Genomic DNA, 15,534 nt, shown 5'->3' with positions numbered 1-15,534 from the left:
GCTGGAGCTGTAGGGGCTATGGAGAAATGCTTCTCACCTATCCCCAAGCTGCTGCGAGGAGAGAGGGCTGGGGTAATCCTTTCTCCCTGGGGAAGCCTGCACACTGAACCCCTCATCGCAGCCCCATCCCAGAGCAATGATTGAAATGAAGCAAGGACAATTTCATTTTATTCCCCCACCCAACCTTTTCCCCTCTCCCCCAAAATTCATTGAGTGAAGAACCTGAGCTAGATATATCTTCTAGTTTTAAAATATGGAAAAAGTTAAGCTATAGTGGACAGTTAGGGTACGTCTAGACTACACCTCTCTGTCCACAGAGAGATGTAGATTAGGTACATTGAAATTGCTAATGAGGCAGGGATTTAAATAACCCATGCTTCATTAGCATAAACATGGCCATCGCTATTTTTCGAAACGGAGCTTTTTCGAAAAAAAAAAGGCAGACTAAAAGCGGATCTGTTGAAAATAAACCTCATTTTTTGAGGAATACAGGATCTTTCGAAAAAGGATTTATTTTCGACAGATCCACCTGTAGACTGCCAGGTTTTTTTTTCGAAAGAGATCTGTTTTGAAAAAAAGCAGTGGCCATGTTTATGCTAATGAAGCACAGGATACTTAAATCCCTGTCTCATTAGTAATTTCAACATACCTAATCTACATCTCTCTGTTGACAGAGAGGTGTAGTCTAGACACAGCCTTAAAGAATCAGATAAGAAGAGAAGAACGGCTAAATTTGGTCACACCAAAGGTCTATTTAGCCCAGTATCCTGTCTTCCAACATTGGCCAATGCCAGGTACCCCAAAAGGAATGAACAGAACAGGTGATCATCAAGAGATCCCATCCTCTGTCACCCATTCCCAGCTTCTGACAGAAACTAGGAACACTGCCCCTGCCCATCCTAGCTAATAGCCATTGATGGACCTAACCACCATGATTTTCTCTCGGTCTTTTTTGAAGCCTGTTATAACCTTGGCCTTCAAGATAAAATTTAGCATTAACAAAATATCAAAAAAGGGATACAGTAACCAGAATTCAGAGACGGATTTTATGTACTGTACTTTGGAAAGTAGTTCATTTTTATTGGGTCTCCAAATTACAACACAATTATTGAAGGAAAAAAGTCATTACAGCAATTGGTATTATGTTCCTTTAGGATTTTTTTTCTCGAGGGAAAGGACAGATATGGGCTAATAATAATTGCATAAAATCTTAGTCAGATAATGACTCATGTTCATCAGGCACTTTGAAGATACATCTGAAAGAATGTTTCCATATGGATCCAAAGAGCGTACACAGGATTCTAAATATACCCTGTAGAATTTGACAGCCAGACCCTTTCTATATTTTTAAAGCATTCAGAATTTGATCAAGAATACTATTCCTGCTACAGAATTCTATCGTTTGGATTATGTGTTGTACGGGGATGTTATAATCCCCTATCGAGTTCATTAGGACTTTCCTAGGAACGGAAACTAGCAGAAAGCTTAACCATCATCAAGGCAGCCCTGTCTTTCATAGGCAACCCAGTTATTGCATATTCAGGGTCTGATGAACTCCATCTACGTCTGTCTGCGCTTGGCCATGTCTTCTATTCGGGCTCTTAGGGTTTTTGCCCAGTCGTCTTCCCGCGTCAGGGTGGTGGACCTGGTCTCCATCGCTTTTAAAGCTTGTATCTCGGGCGGAACTTCAGGAACAAGCTTGGCTCTGAGCACGGCATCCTGGAACTTCGCTGCCGAGGCGGGTGCTAAGCAGCACCTGGGTCTGCTGTGGAAGAGAGAGACATAGGATGTAAGAGCACCATTATCAGTGGTTCTGGGGCCAGTCGGGTGTAGCCCCAACCCAAACAAAAAGGCCCCTCAGGGAGAGGCAGAGCCACTGAGCTTGGGATTTCTGAGGACGATGAAAAAGAAAACAGGAGGGGGTGGTGTCAGAGATTAGGAAGGAGGGAGCCAGGTGGGGGACACTGAGCAGAGAACTCCAGGCAGCACTCACAGCTCCTCAAAAGTGTGTAAGGAGTCCACGGACACAGCCCAGAGGAACTCTGCCCAGAGGCGAGATCTGCAAAGGGACCAGAAATAGGCCCCTCCATCTTCCTCCTCCTGCTGTGATGGATGGCCAGTTTGGCCAGTGCTAAGAGGAGGTTCACAAGGACTTCCCACAGCTTAGTGAGGCACGGAGGGGGGGTGAGTGGATCAGATGTGGGAAAAGTGCAGTCACAACCTCAGTGTGAAGCTCTGGTGGAGCTAGAAGAGAGATTTGAGGCACCCACTCTGAGGTGAGCCAGAGTCTCCCTCATGCTGCAGAAGAGGCAGGGGTCAGTGGACCTATATCACCAGCCTATATCCCCGCAGAGCCGTGGGACCAGAATGGAGTACAGGCTTGCCCTGGGGTTCCCCAGCTTCTACCACAGGGTATCAGAGTGGAACATGAAGGTGAAGAAGTAAATAACATGGAGCATGAGCAGGTACAGATGTTCCCTGGATGCGTTTCAGAGTCAGACCGGCTGGATGGCAGTTAGCCAACAAGTCTGAGTTTTAGCAACATACACACAAGTGGGCCACACCCTTGAGGACTCTATGGGTGTGTCTAGACTACAGGGTTTTGTCGACAAAAGTGGACTTTTGTTGACAAAACTATACCTGTGTCCACACTACCGCTGAGTTCTGTCGACATAACGTCGACAGAACTCAGCAGTTTTGTCGACGCTGGTAAACCTCATTTTACGAGGCATAACGCCTTCTGTCGACAGAAGGTGTTATTGCATGTAAACTGTCCTTTGCGTCTACACTATCATGTCGACAAAGCAGCTTGCTTTGTCGACAGAACTCAATGTAGTCTAGCGCTCTTTGTCAACAGAAGTTTTGTCGACAGTATCTGTCGACAAAACTTCTGTCGACAGAAGCCTGTAGTCTAGACGTACCCTATCTCAGGCAGGGCTTTGCAGTGTCATTGTCCTCAAGGGGGGCATTTCCCTTTTGTGTGTACTGCTAAAAGGCCCATGGCACCTTGTGTTGAAGGAAGCTGAGCTGCTCTCTGATTCTCCCTCAGTGAACAGTGGGAGAACTTGTCCATTCTTCCAGGCACGAAGGGTAGGAGAGGCACTGAGGACTATCAGCACTTGAGGGGTTTAGCTGCAGCCTCACTCCAACATGGGTGAGACACCAGCCTGAGTGACAGCAGCACCTGACCTTAGCGCATAATGGCCCCAGCCTGAAACATGTGTGTTACACCCGCCCTTAAAAACTGCTTACCATGGAACAATTAGAACCAAAGTTATCCTGCTGCCCATGACATCTGAATCGTCAGAGTCAACCAGGCTGCTCAAAGTACTGGAGACACTTGAACAAAGGCAGAATTCCAAAAGCTCCTACTACAAATTAGGGTCCTTTAAGAATTCTCCTACTAAGTGGCATAAATGCTGGCCTCATATGATTACCCGGGGTGTTGGAATCTGGCCATGCCTTAGGAGATTACCTGCTGAGGTGGCACTCCAATTGCCTATAGTGGCAATGAACAGCCACGGCTGAGTGGGGACATAACAGGTAGCAGTTCTCTTCCCAACAGCGCTTCATTGCTCGGACAATATCTTCATCAGACGCAGAACATGAGCGCAGGGCCTCAGCAAGCTGGAAATCCAGGAGAGGGAAAAAACAGAAACAGACCCCAACCATCATACACGAAAACCACAGTGGATTTTGCAAATAAATGTTAAATCGTTCAAAAATGTATGAAAAGTTCATTCTGTGATGTCACCGCTTGTATGTAAGTCCTGCTTATTTTTTAGGGTCTTGAATGCAAGAGAGACAGGTATGGCTGCTGGACACATTAATGTCATCACCAGGGTCAATCCAGCCTATCCAGGCTTTTTGCACACCCAGCTCCGTCAGTTAATAGCTGCACTTTGTGGGGGACACAATGAAACTGATGCTGGTATTTGAGGATATCAGTCCCAAACCATCCAAAGCAGTGGCTCTCAACCAGGGGTACATGTTCCCATGACAATACGCTGAAGTCTTTCGGGGGTACATCAACTCACCTAGATATTTGCCTTCTGTTACAACAGGCTACATTAAAAAGCACTAACGAAGTCAGTACAAACTAAAATGCCACATAATGACTTGTTTACCCTGCTCTATATACGATACACTCAAGTGTAAATATGATATTTATATTCTATGTATTTTATAATTCTATGGTAAAATGAGAAAGTTGGCAGGTTTTCAGTAAGACTGTGCTGTGACGCTTTTGTGCTTTATGTCTGATTTTGTGAGCCAGTTGTTTTTAAGTGAGGTGAAACTTGGGGGTACGCAAGGCAACCCAGACTCCTGAAAAGGGTACAGCAGTCTGGAGAGGTGGAGAGCCACTGATCTAAAGAACCTCCAGACGTAAGTGATGCAGGCCCACTGATGGGAGGAGGGGCAAAGGTATCAATTGCCCTGGGGCCTAGCAATTCAAAAAGGCCCCGGGCTCCTGGCTGCTGCTGTTGCTACTGTGGCAGCAGTGGCCACTGGAGCCCTGGACATTTTAAATTGCTGCCACAGTGCCACGCGGCATGCAATGGGCAGCTCTGAGGGATGGAGGGGACACCACGGTCTGGATAGCACTGAGAGTTGAGTGCCTCGGCCCCGCTCCTTCCACCTGAGGCCTTGCCTCTTCTTGGAGCACGGAGCTGGGATCTCCTTCATAGGCCACATCTATACTTACGTGCTGGAGATCGATATTATGTCATTTGATTTAGCAGGTCTAGTTAAGACCCGCTAAATCGAATGCTGAGGGCACCTCCAGTCAGTGCTGGTACTCCTCGCAGTCACAAGGAGTAAGGGAAGCCCAGAGGAGCATTTGTTCCCATCAACCTCCCATTGTGAAGACAGTGCCAAGCTCAGCTTAAGGTATGTCGACTCCAGATACTTTATTTATGTAGTTGGAGTTGTGTACCGTACACCGACTTTCTGGGTCTAGTATAGACCTAGCCACACACCATGTGCAGGGGCCCTGTGAGGCTGTCAGTTCCCCTAATATGATGGGTGCAATAATTCGTATCTTTCACTATTTAACAAAGATTTTGCCAGTCTTTATTTTCCATGGAGATAACAAACATTGAAACCATTAGCTTACTTTTTATTTTTCTCCTTTTCGTATTTCTCCCAGTCTGATGCCCAATTCATCAGAGCTCTGATTTAAAAAGTTATACGTGCATATAGTCCCACAGACATCACTCACAAATTGAAAGTTACACACCTGATTAAAAGCTTTTGTTGGATCGGGGTGTTGGTTAATGAAATAAGATTGTTTTGATCCTATGTACAAATAATGCACCTGCTACTATACAGTGATTCTAGAACTGCAGGGAAAGGTTTAAATCCCAATAAAATTATTTACTTTTTAAAGAAAGACCTGCCTACAGGCACCTACATTTTAGGTTTGAGATAACATGGCATGATCTCTTCAGTACACTTGCAACATTAATATTTATTCTAAAAAGAGTTGATTTTGAAAAAATTGCACTGGGAAAGTATTTACTCTGCACACATGCAGGGACCTACCTTTCTGTGCAATTCTTCTGGCAGGGTGAGTCTTTTTGACGTGTAAAACTGTTCCATCAGAGTTTTAATCAGGCTGCCATCACAGTCGGAAAGAAGCCACAAGATCCTCTCCATATTGTACGGAGCCTATAAAAACACACACCACACATGAGCCTGCATTGACGGAGGATCTAATTCAGAAGCTGCAGCATCAGTGATCTCTAGTGGGACCCTTCATACTTAGGGCCTCCTGCATGCTCAGTGGGAATTGCAGATGCTCAGCTCCTTGCATATTTCAGCCAAAGTGGAAAAATCCAGCTACCTGGCTCCATCCAGGCTATTTGCAAGGTGCACCCAGACGTTTTGGAGTTTGCACAGGCCTGTACATTCCTGTTACTATTGGAATTGCTCCTCCTAAGAAACAAATCGCAGCTCATTTCACATGTGGAGGGACTGGAATGTCTACATGAGAATCTTTTCTGGTAGAGCTACAGTTTTTCAGCCTCCCCTTTTCTCCCTTACAGGACTCTGGCCACATTCAGTGAAAACAGTGCACAGTGCTCAGTGAATGAGTAGATGTTCACTATTTCACTTATTCCTTACCGCAGGTTGAATGTTCCTGATCCGGCACCCTTGGGACCTGACCAGTCTCGAACGAGGACATTTGTCGGACCAGGGGAGGTCCCCTACCACCAGCCTCCGAGCTCGCTTCTGATCAGCACTTCCAGCTCTGCTTCCACCCCAGCCGGCCCCCTGACTCTGCCCCCTCTACTGCCAGACCCAGCCAGGTGACCCCAGGCAGGCTGCCTGTCCTGCTGCCCAGAGTCCTGGCAAGCTGCTGGCTCTCCTCTTACTAGGCTCCTGGGGTTCTCTGGTCCAGGAACATGGGAGCTGGCCATGGACAAGGAGGAGATCCAGAAGGAGAGTAAGCCTGGGATGCTGCTCTACACTGGAGATCCAAGCAAAAAGGGTAAATTAGCTCTGGAGAGCACAGGAAGCTCTGTGGTAAACCAGAGATAGGAAGGTAGGGTAGGAGCTCTGAGAAACAGCAACAAGGTCTCAGAGCAAGCAGCCCTAGATTGCAGGACCCCTGGGCTAGAACCCGGAGGAGCAGGTGGGTCAGGACTCCCTTATCAGCCACTAACAAAGCGGCACAGGACCTACAGCTGGAAGAGAAGACTGCCTGAGGCAACACACAAACAGCTTGTCTGGTGGGACTGTGTTACCCCAGAACAGAGAAACGATGCAATGACCTGGCTACAGGTCAGAAAGAAGTTGAGCAGAAAAACAGATGACTTGGCAAAGAGTAAGACCCAGGCTTTTTCATTGTGCTCTGGGACAAACAATGTGGACTTACTCCACTTCTCAGGCCCAATTGAGCACAGGGGAGAAGCTCGTCTGTACAGAAGACAGGGCTGCCTAGAAGATGGTCTGAGGCTGTGGAATGACCTATCAGGGACTATGGATCATCGCAACTTTCCTCACCTTCTCCGAATGCCAGTGGCACTTTCCAACCCACCACTGGTACTATCAACACAGATTGTAAGGGGTGCATATGCATAATGGTTCGGTAGAATCTTCAAACAACTATTTATTGTACTTTGTTTGACAATAAACCTGGCCCAGTCCTTATCTAATTTTGGGCTCTCTCAAAGTCTGCTGTGTTGACTACTTGTGAAAAGTCAACACAACACACAGGAGGAGCGCACACACCCACAAGCTGATGTAGAATAGCACATGCATAGCCACACACGTTTAGTAGATGTATCATTCAACACAGTACGTATGATCTCTCATTCTTAACTAGGGACCTACCTGAATATCCATTGCAGAAGCTAAGGTTGGCTTAACGCTCCCTGACATTGAGAAATCTCCATGCTGAATTGCTCTGTGGATAATGTCATTACTATTTACCACAGCGACCAGTTGGATTGGAAGGCCCATTTTCTGTGCGATATATCCAGCTAGGAAAGAAAAATTTAAAAATGCAGCCTTCTGCCTCAAAGCAGATTTACCAGTAATATCATTGCTCCTTCATTTGTGCCAGTTTATCAGGAGGGGCCAAAAATTATGTTCCATAATGCAGCTCAATGTTTAATATACAGGTATTGTCCAAAGATACTATATCTCCCATTATGCAATGCTCCATTTGAGCAGCCTCATTGCAAAAGAGACCACTACCTGGTTGGTGCTGCAGTCTTTGCCAACCCTCCCATTATATTAAGAGATGTAGTGAAGAAAGGGGCCCTTGGAAGATGTTTTTCATTCCAAATGGGATGTGATCTTTGTACTCTTGCCAACATGTTAATGCAGCTTTAGTTAGACACCCTTGAAATATCATGGATGTGACTTTTTCATCACTTCCTTGTATTGTTTTTCCAATAGACATGATTCCCCTAAAGTTAAAAAGCCAGAATGGTAAAGTTAGGAGAGAGTTGTTACTATGACTTACCCTCTCCCCACCTCACCTCATTAGGACAATGTTCATGAGCTAATGAATGTATAGACAGGCCAGATGAGTTACACTACTACGCATGGATTCGCATTTAATTTAGGAAAAAAACAGATCCTCACTATTTTTTCTCCTCAGTATCCAACTCATTCTGTTCATGTGAATTGTTCATGTGCTCATGCCCATATTATCTATATATGGCACCATAGCAATGTTTATGATCATCTGTGTCTCATATGGCACTAAAAACGTGGTTGAGGCTTAAATATTAATAATCATGATCTATGTGATTCAAGAAAATAAAAATCCCAACCTCCCTCTTCATCTCAAGCTGCTTGTTGGTTTTCAAACGCAAAGAATGTCTTTTCCCCGCAACTAACCTGTGACATTTCCTCCAGCCCCTGTTGGCACAACGATTTCCACAGTCGGCAGGGGAGTCACATCCATGGATGGAGTGCATTGAAAGTAAGCGTAGAAATAGTGAGCGATCTGCACCATAACTCTGGACCAGTTGAGTGAGTTCAAACTTATCAAATTGTGTTTTCTGGCAAAATTTGTATCATCAAACAATTCTTTGATCGACTCATCAATTTCATCGCTGTTTCCATGAGCTGCGGAAAAGAAGAAGGCACAATCAGGAGTATTAATTGAAATGTTGCTGAATTTGGTGACTTAGGTATAAAATATTTGTTTTCACCAGCCAAACAGGATTCAAGATTGACAGGCTATTCTAGACGTTAAACTGGAGTTCAGTTCAGCCACCACACAGAGAGAGATCCAACACCAATCTTTGGATCCAGACGCGGGTGCCAAATCTAAATGACTCAGAATGCCCTAGTTTTAAGAGTGTCTTGCTGTGGGTTTGTGCTTTGGGCCCATCTCTAGCTTATTCCAAGGTGAATGAACCAACAGCAGAGTTAGGAATTGAACTCATAACTTGTGACTCCCAGTTTTTTTCAGAGTACTACCTAGGCCAAAGGGAGTCATGAAAGATCCCTCTGAGAAGAAAACTCACCAGAACAAGTCAAATTATTTTCAAGGGAGAGGAAATACTGAGAAGCAAAGAGGATACATTACCCCTGAAGGGAGGTCACATTCTTTTGGTGCAAAACAACAGTCTTTGTAAATACCAGTCAGCCATTGGAGAAAAGCCTTATCTAGAGGCTTTTCTCCACTAGAATACCAGATCTCCATTAGAAATGGAGATCTGGTATTCCAACTAGCCTCCCATTACTCAGAGGCATGGGGTGCTGAAAAATAACTTTAGTGCTGACTAGGGATATGAGGGAGGGGGAGGTTAATTCCTTATATTGGACCATCTGATGCTGGTGAGAGAGACAAGCTTTTGACCCACACAGAGCTTTTCTTTAGATCTGGGAAATCTACCCAGACCCGAAGGAAAGCTCTGTAGAAACTTAACTTTTCTCTCTCCCCAACAGAAGTTGGTCCAATAAAAGATATTACATCACTTACCTTCTCTCTCTAATATCTCAAAAAACAAGTCTACAACAATACTGCATACAAGGCATGCTGGCTGATAGCCCAACACATTACTGCCACAGTGGGAGCAGTGTACAACACAATGCCCCGAGGTTTTTCTAGGACTAATGCTCAATTCACATTGGGATTGGCACTAACATCCACCCAGCAACAGTATAAAGTAGGTCACCCAAAGACATGCAAACCAATGAACACATGGACGTTCTCCTCGATCACCGTCGTCATTTGCAGCTCTTGTATCTGGCTGCAGAGATCTTTGGGTAACACCACACAGATGTCCATCCCGCTTTCCCCTCGCACGCTTTCAATTGCCGCGCTGCCGGTGTCTCCTGCAGTTCCTGTTGCACATGAACATAATCAAGGAGAAACGTATTATATCTATTAATGAAAGGTTAATTGATGATGGAAAGCTCAGCCAAGTGTGTGTTCTCACACAGAAGAAGATTGCAGTCATCAATCTTAGTTAGTGCCAGGTACACGGCATTTAACACTGGAAAATGAGCCTAATGATATGTCTGCATCACAACCCACCACTGCCAGTGGCACCTTTGGTGGTCTCAGCAGCAAGGAATGACTGGGAGCTGAAGCAATGAAGATGCTTCTTTAGGTCAAGGCAGGCACATTGGCCACCATGTTTTGGAGATAACCCTGGAAACTTACTAGTTATCAATCCAGTTCCACTCACTAACAGGAGAGTAAAGTCCATGTAATATATAGCCCAGTGCAGCAGACCCACATAAGGCCCTTTCGACCCTCTTGGTAGCCCCTGGACCAGGAAAAATGCCAAGTACATTGCTTGAATTGCATCTATCTGCTCAGCTGTAACCTACCTACGAGAATCGTGACGTGCTTCTTCCTCTTCTTCAGGAAGTACTGTAAAAACTGACCAGTGCAGGACAAGGACAAGTCCTTAAAGGCATAAGTGACCCCATGCCAGAGCTCCAAAACATTCAACCCGTTCTTCAGCCTGGCTAGATGCACAATGTTTTTGTGTCTGAACCGCCGGAAGGCCCTGTCAATCAGATCTAGAGGGAAGCAGTTGACGAGGACGGTTACAGTAGGTACCAGCAATAAATCTCCAACACACCAGCCGTATGACCATGGATTACCAAGCTCATCAGATTCTTTACTGAGGAACCCAAGACTCCAGTACCACAGAAATATAGAAGTGAGAGACAGATACACGATACATTGGCCTCTTACAAATTGCAGCCCAGGGGGAATTCTGCAATTAGTTCTTCAAATGCAACAACTGCTGAATTCTCCCTGGACATCAATTAAGACTCTGCTCCTCAGTGTAAATTGGCAGCTCCATGGACCTCAATAGAACTAGATTTATACCAGTTGAGGATCTGACCCAATCAGAACTATTTGAACAATTAAAATAAAGAACCAAGGCATGTTGTAATGAACCAGCTTGGGTGAATGGCTCCCACAGCCTTCCATTGGGTGCAGTGAGACTTTGGATCAATGCTATATTAAAATCGAACTGTATAAATGAAACACTGGAACGGTCTGTCAGAGGCCCTTTACGGCTGACAGGTAAGGAGATGCTGCTTTTACAGCAGAAGACTCCGAACTCCTTTCCTACTGTTGGGTAGAAATTTGAGCATCCATGGAGTGTAGAATAGAGCCAATCTTAAGCACCATTTGGTCACTGATGTACAGGGTTTCTTTACCGAAAACAGCACCTGGCTTCATGGGTCGTGCTTGTTTTATAATCCATTTTGCCAAGGGAAAATATAGAATCAGGAACTCCCGGCAGGAGGAGGAATCAAGCTGCCACATTTGCTTTTACACCCGTGTACAAATACCTGTTATTTAAAACAGTGTGGGGCCAATTCCGACTGGGTGCAACCCAAAGGCAGAGAAAAACCACACATGCAGCAAGAAAGGAAATTTCCTCCTCAATCCTGTCTCCTCTCAAAACCCATCTAGAGCTCCCTGGATCTTCTCTGATGAGAAGTCACCAAGGTGACAGAGCCTGCTGATCTTTTCCATGCTCACCCTCTGCTACAGCAAGGGCCCCGTATGATACCCTCCCATGCTCCTGGAAGGAGTTTTCTACATGGAACAGCAGTGTGGGCTGGGGCTGTTGTAGCCAGCATTAAGGTGTGCAGTACCACTGACTTTGCAACATTATACATGCTGGTATTTGCACCCACTGCCAGTAGAGATCTCCCTTCCTACAGCAAGCTTGGAAACTGCATTAGCCTTTTAAGAGAAACACATTTATAGACAGAGACAGGATTTTGTGCTGTGTTTGTTTAAAACAACTCTTCTGCCAGTCTTCAGAAGAGGAGCAGGTGTCCAACAATCTAGTGTGCCAACAAGATAAATCAAGTGGATGAAACAATTGGAGGAGAGGAAGGAGAGGGTAACATTAAAAGTAAACATTGATATTCTGATTTCTAAGGGCCTTCATAGGACCGCTGAGAATCAGGGTTATTAGACTGATGGATTAATATAGGCTTACAGTTCTCAACCTTTTTGTATTGGAGACCCTTTCACACAACTGACCTTTGAGTGCACCCTCCACTTATAAATTAAAAACATGTTTTATATTAAACATGATTTTAAGTGCTAAGTTTATATCCCATCGTTCAAAATGGATCTGCCTTTTCTCGTCACTTTTAAATTAAGACAAGCACATTTCAGTGAATTATTGTTATGAGCAGAAAGAGTTTAAAAAAATATTACTGGGTAATGTTGGGGTGCAAAGAAACTTTGCCAATATTGCTTTTCACGACACTTTGTGCCCAATCACCATCCTTATTCCTGCACTGCTGCTGGCAACAGCATTGCCTTCACATCTGAACAGCTCACAGGGGATGGGTGTGACCCCCGCAGTTTGAGGATGTCTGTGGTAAAATAACAGTCTCATCTAAGACACAAGTCGATGAAACAATTGGAGGGGAGAAAGAGCAGAGTAACGTTAAAATACCTATGCAGATTCTGACCACTAAGGGCCTGTACAGGTCCAGTGAGGATCAGGGTTATTAGGATGATGGGTTAACACAAGGCAAGGTAATAGGCTCATCTAAGAGCTTTGCTACAAACAGACCAACCCCTACAGCAGGTTGCTTGCACTGCAGTCTGGTTTCCATTTACCATTCAGCTCTTTCCGTGGGATGAGTTCAGAGGAGATGAAGAGGGAACTCAGCTCTTTCACCAGCTCTGGATAGGAGAAGGTACTCCATGTTCGCAGGGTGTGATAGTCCAGGGTAGGAATTTCCTTGGGCACGTAAAGGCCACCATCCGGGGCATAGCCAGAAAAGAGGGCTCCTTCAAAGTCAACGCTTCCGGCTTCTCCTCGAGTGCTGATGTACCTCATGTTTCCAGCGTCGCTGCAAGAGACGTGACAGTAACACTAGGGTTCCCTGGGGAAACAGTCTGGGATAGCTCATGACAGATAGACAGACAGGTGTTTTGTGGATGCTGCTGTGCCCTTCAGTGATTGGTGTCATGGAAACATAGAAATGGACCAGTTCACCAAGGCAGCTGGTACTGTGGCAGTTGTGACATTAGCTGACTGATTTATGACTGTGTAGATCATTGTCGCTACCACTGTTATGTATTTGCAACAAATCTGGTGCATAGGTTATCAAGAAAGGCGTCTTTGGAAAGGTTATGAGGTGCTTTAGGTTTCACATGAGAAAGGGTGACACTCATCCCTACTTCCCCCTCACACACACCCTCCTACCTGGCGTTGGTTTTTCCCACTTCTCCACCCAGCCTGAGGCTACGATGTGCTCTGACTGACCAGCCACCACCTGCCCACACTCACCTGCCAAAACCAAGTTATGCTGACTGACCAGCGGGTAGCAGAAAGTCCGGGACAAGTTACCTACTCAGGCTATGTCTAGACTGTAGGCTTCTTTCGGAGATCTTCCACAAAAACTTATTCCGAAAGAGAGCGTCCACACTGCGAAAGCGCATCGAAAAAGCAATGCGCTGAATGGACGCTCTCTCACATGGAAGCTGTGATTACTATGGGCAGAATGGCCACCAGGGCACCTGTACTTTTTCCTTTTCTTGCTAAAGAACTCCCCCTCTTCCCATCCACACAAGCCTTTTTCCGAAAGAACTCTTGGAAAAAAGCTTCTTCCTCATAGAAAGAGGATTACCAACGCCAGAAAACCCCCTCTGTTCTTTCAATTTACTTTAGAAAGAACACGATTGCAGTACAGACATTACTACACTACAAAATTCGGTAGTGTAGACATACCCTCAGTCTCTAAGGTGCCACAGGACTACTGGATTGGTTGGTAATGTGGGCATGGGCAAACAGCATTTTTATATGGTTATGGCTAACTGTAAACGTGTACCTATAGGAACAGAGAATAGGCCATACTTCCAGGATGAGGGACTCTATTCTGGGCAGCAGTGACTTGTGGGGTAGTGGTGGATAATCTCCTGAACAAGAGCTTCCAGGGTTACTCTGTGGCCAAAAGAGCTAATGCAATCCTGGGCTGCATACACAGTGACAGAGGAATCTCAAGCAGAAGTAGAGAGGCTACGGTACCTCTATATTTGGCACTGGTGTGACTGCTGCCAGAATACTGTGTCCAGTTCCATGCCCACAGTTCAAGAGGGATGCTGATCAATTGGAAAGTGTTCAGAAAGAGCCACAAGTATGATTAAAGGATCAAACACATGCCTTATCCAGGATAGAGTCCGAGCTCAAGCTATTTATTTTAACAAAGAGAAAATTAAGAGGTGGCTTGTCTGTAAGTACCTTCCTAGAGAACAAATCTTCAATCTAGGAGAGAAAGTTGTAACCCCACCCAATGGCTTATAGTTGAAGTTAGAAAAATTCCAACAGGAAATAAGGTATAAATTGTAAACAGTGAGATTCATGGTGAAATCTCCATCACTGACCAATTTTAAATCAAGATTGGATGTTTTTCTAAAAGCTCTCCTCTAAGAATTTGGGGGAAGTTCTAAAGCATGTTATACAGATGGGGAAACCGAGGCATAGAGCAGTTATGGGACTCGCCCAAAGTCAGACAACAAACTAGTGACAGAGTCAGGGCTAAAACCCAGTTTTCCTGGAGCCCATTCCTCTTCCTTAACCACAAGACAATCCTTCCTCTCATTCTAGCTTCTTTTTCTTCCACCAGTTTATATAGGTTTGTCTTCACATTCCTGTATGTTGGGGAGGATGAACTGGGACCTTTACTGGCCTGCAGCTGGTCACATTTACAGTATTAGTGCTCAGTTCAGTAATTCAATTAGTAATTCAATTTTCTTTAATGCAAAGCTATTTATTTGAAAGAATCACAAACAGGCAGCAAAAAAGTTTTACAGTGCCTCTTTCTAATACGCCTCACTTCCCCATGCATAAACCCTGAGTAACTATGTTGGCCCTACACAGTATCTTGATTAGCAAACAAATCAGATATAGCTACCAGTCCTAGATGAAGGCCTTTGTTTCTTCTCTTCCTCTCAAGCACTTGGTCAGTTAAATATCCCCCGGAGCAGATTGTTGGCTACCCTGAAGCCCTCTGGCTCACAGGTCCCACAAGTCCTTCGTAGCAGGTTGTTGACTACACTGGCTCCTTCATTTTAGACCGTCACAGGCCTCTTCAGATGTATACTGGGGTGGGAACTGACCATATGCTATTCCCCAATATTTATTACTTCTTTTTCAGAGGCGTCACATGTCCCTAAAATATGCTATGCTGGCATTACATAATCTGTTTTGTCTAATGAATACTTTTGGACTGGGCGCTAAAGACAGACTGAAGGCCACCTGCTGTTTAGTCTCTCATCAATCATTCACTCAGTAATCAATTGCTCTTGGAGGTAGCTCTTGTGAGGTGCTACAGAGTCAGTTCCAGGTCAACCAGTGCTGAATTCATCATCTGTATGTTGTTTTTAGGTTTGTCAATTAATCACCATTAACTCAGGTGATTAACTCAAAAAATTAATTGTGATTAATCCCAGTGTTAATCTCACCATAAAAAAATTGAAAATTATTGAATATTTTTAGATTTTTTCCCCTTCATTTGCAAATATTCTGATTTCAATTGGAACGGAGAATACAAAGTGTACAG

At 44.9% G+C, this 15,534-nt stretch overlaps 1 protein-coding gene across 2 annotated transcripts; it reads right to left on the bottom strand.

Moving 5' to 3' along the window:
* Positions 1–1,047: 1,047 nt before the first annotated feature.
* On the bottom strand, positions 1,048–15,334 carry LOC102448678 (threonine synthase-like 2). 2 transcript variants are annotated; one of them, XM_025185651.2, is made up of 10 exons: positions 14,887–15,334; positions 14,001–14,163; positions 12,587–12,822; positions 10,306–10,500; positions 9,661–9,813; positions 8,356–8,586; positions 7,339–7,487; positions 5,545–5,670; positions 3,476–3,627; positions 1,048–1,765 (listed from the first exon to the last, which is right to left on the bottom strand). In XM_025185651.2, exons 3-10 carry the CDS (start codon positions 12,807–12,809, stop codon positions 1,561–1,563), a joined length of 1,434 nt encoding a protein of 477 aa, XP_025041436.2. In that variant the 5' UTR covers positions 12,810–12,822; positions 14,001–14,163; positions 14,887–15,334; the 3' UTR covers positions 1,048–1,560. The 2 variants fall into 2 exon arrangements, with proteins under 2 accessions (XP_025041436.2, XP_006111672.2); XM_006111610.4 differs by lacking the exon at positions 14,001–14,163 and having other exon boundaries at positions 1,049–1,765; positions 14,887–15,285.
* Positions 15,335–15,534: the final 200 nt, after the last annotated feature.

Source organism: Pelodiscus sinensis, chromosome 5 (assembly GCF_049634645.1).
Source record: "Pelodiscus sinensis isolate JC-2024 chromosome 5, ASM4963464v1, whole genome shotgun sequence".
Taxonomy (NCBI): Eukaryota; Metazoa; Chordata; order Testudines; family Trionychidae; genus Pelodiscus; species Pelodiscus sinensis.
This window is presented reverse-complemented; position numbering and strand designations above follow the sequence as displayed.

Bases quoted from the DNA above. Each gene is read 5' to 3' on its own strand.
- LOC102448678 (XM_025185651.2), bottom strand. From the start codon at position 12,809: ATGAGGTACATCAGCACTCGAGGAGAAGCCGGAAGCGTTGACTTTGAA. The intron at 8,587-9,660 runs GTTTGCATGTCT...TCTTTTCCGCAG, and splicing joins GAACGTCCATGTGTTCATTG to CTCATGGAAACAGCGATGAA. The intron at 1,766-3,475 runs GTAATCTCCTAA...TCTCTTCCACAG, and splicing joins TTGGAGTGCCACCTCAGCAG to CAGACCCAGGTGCTGCTTAG.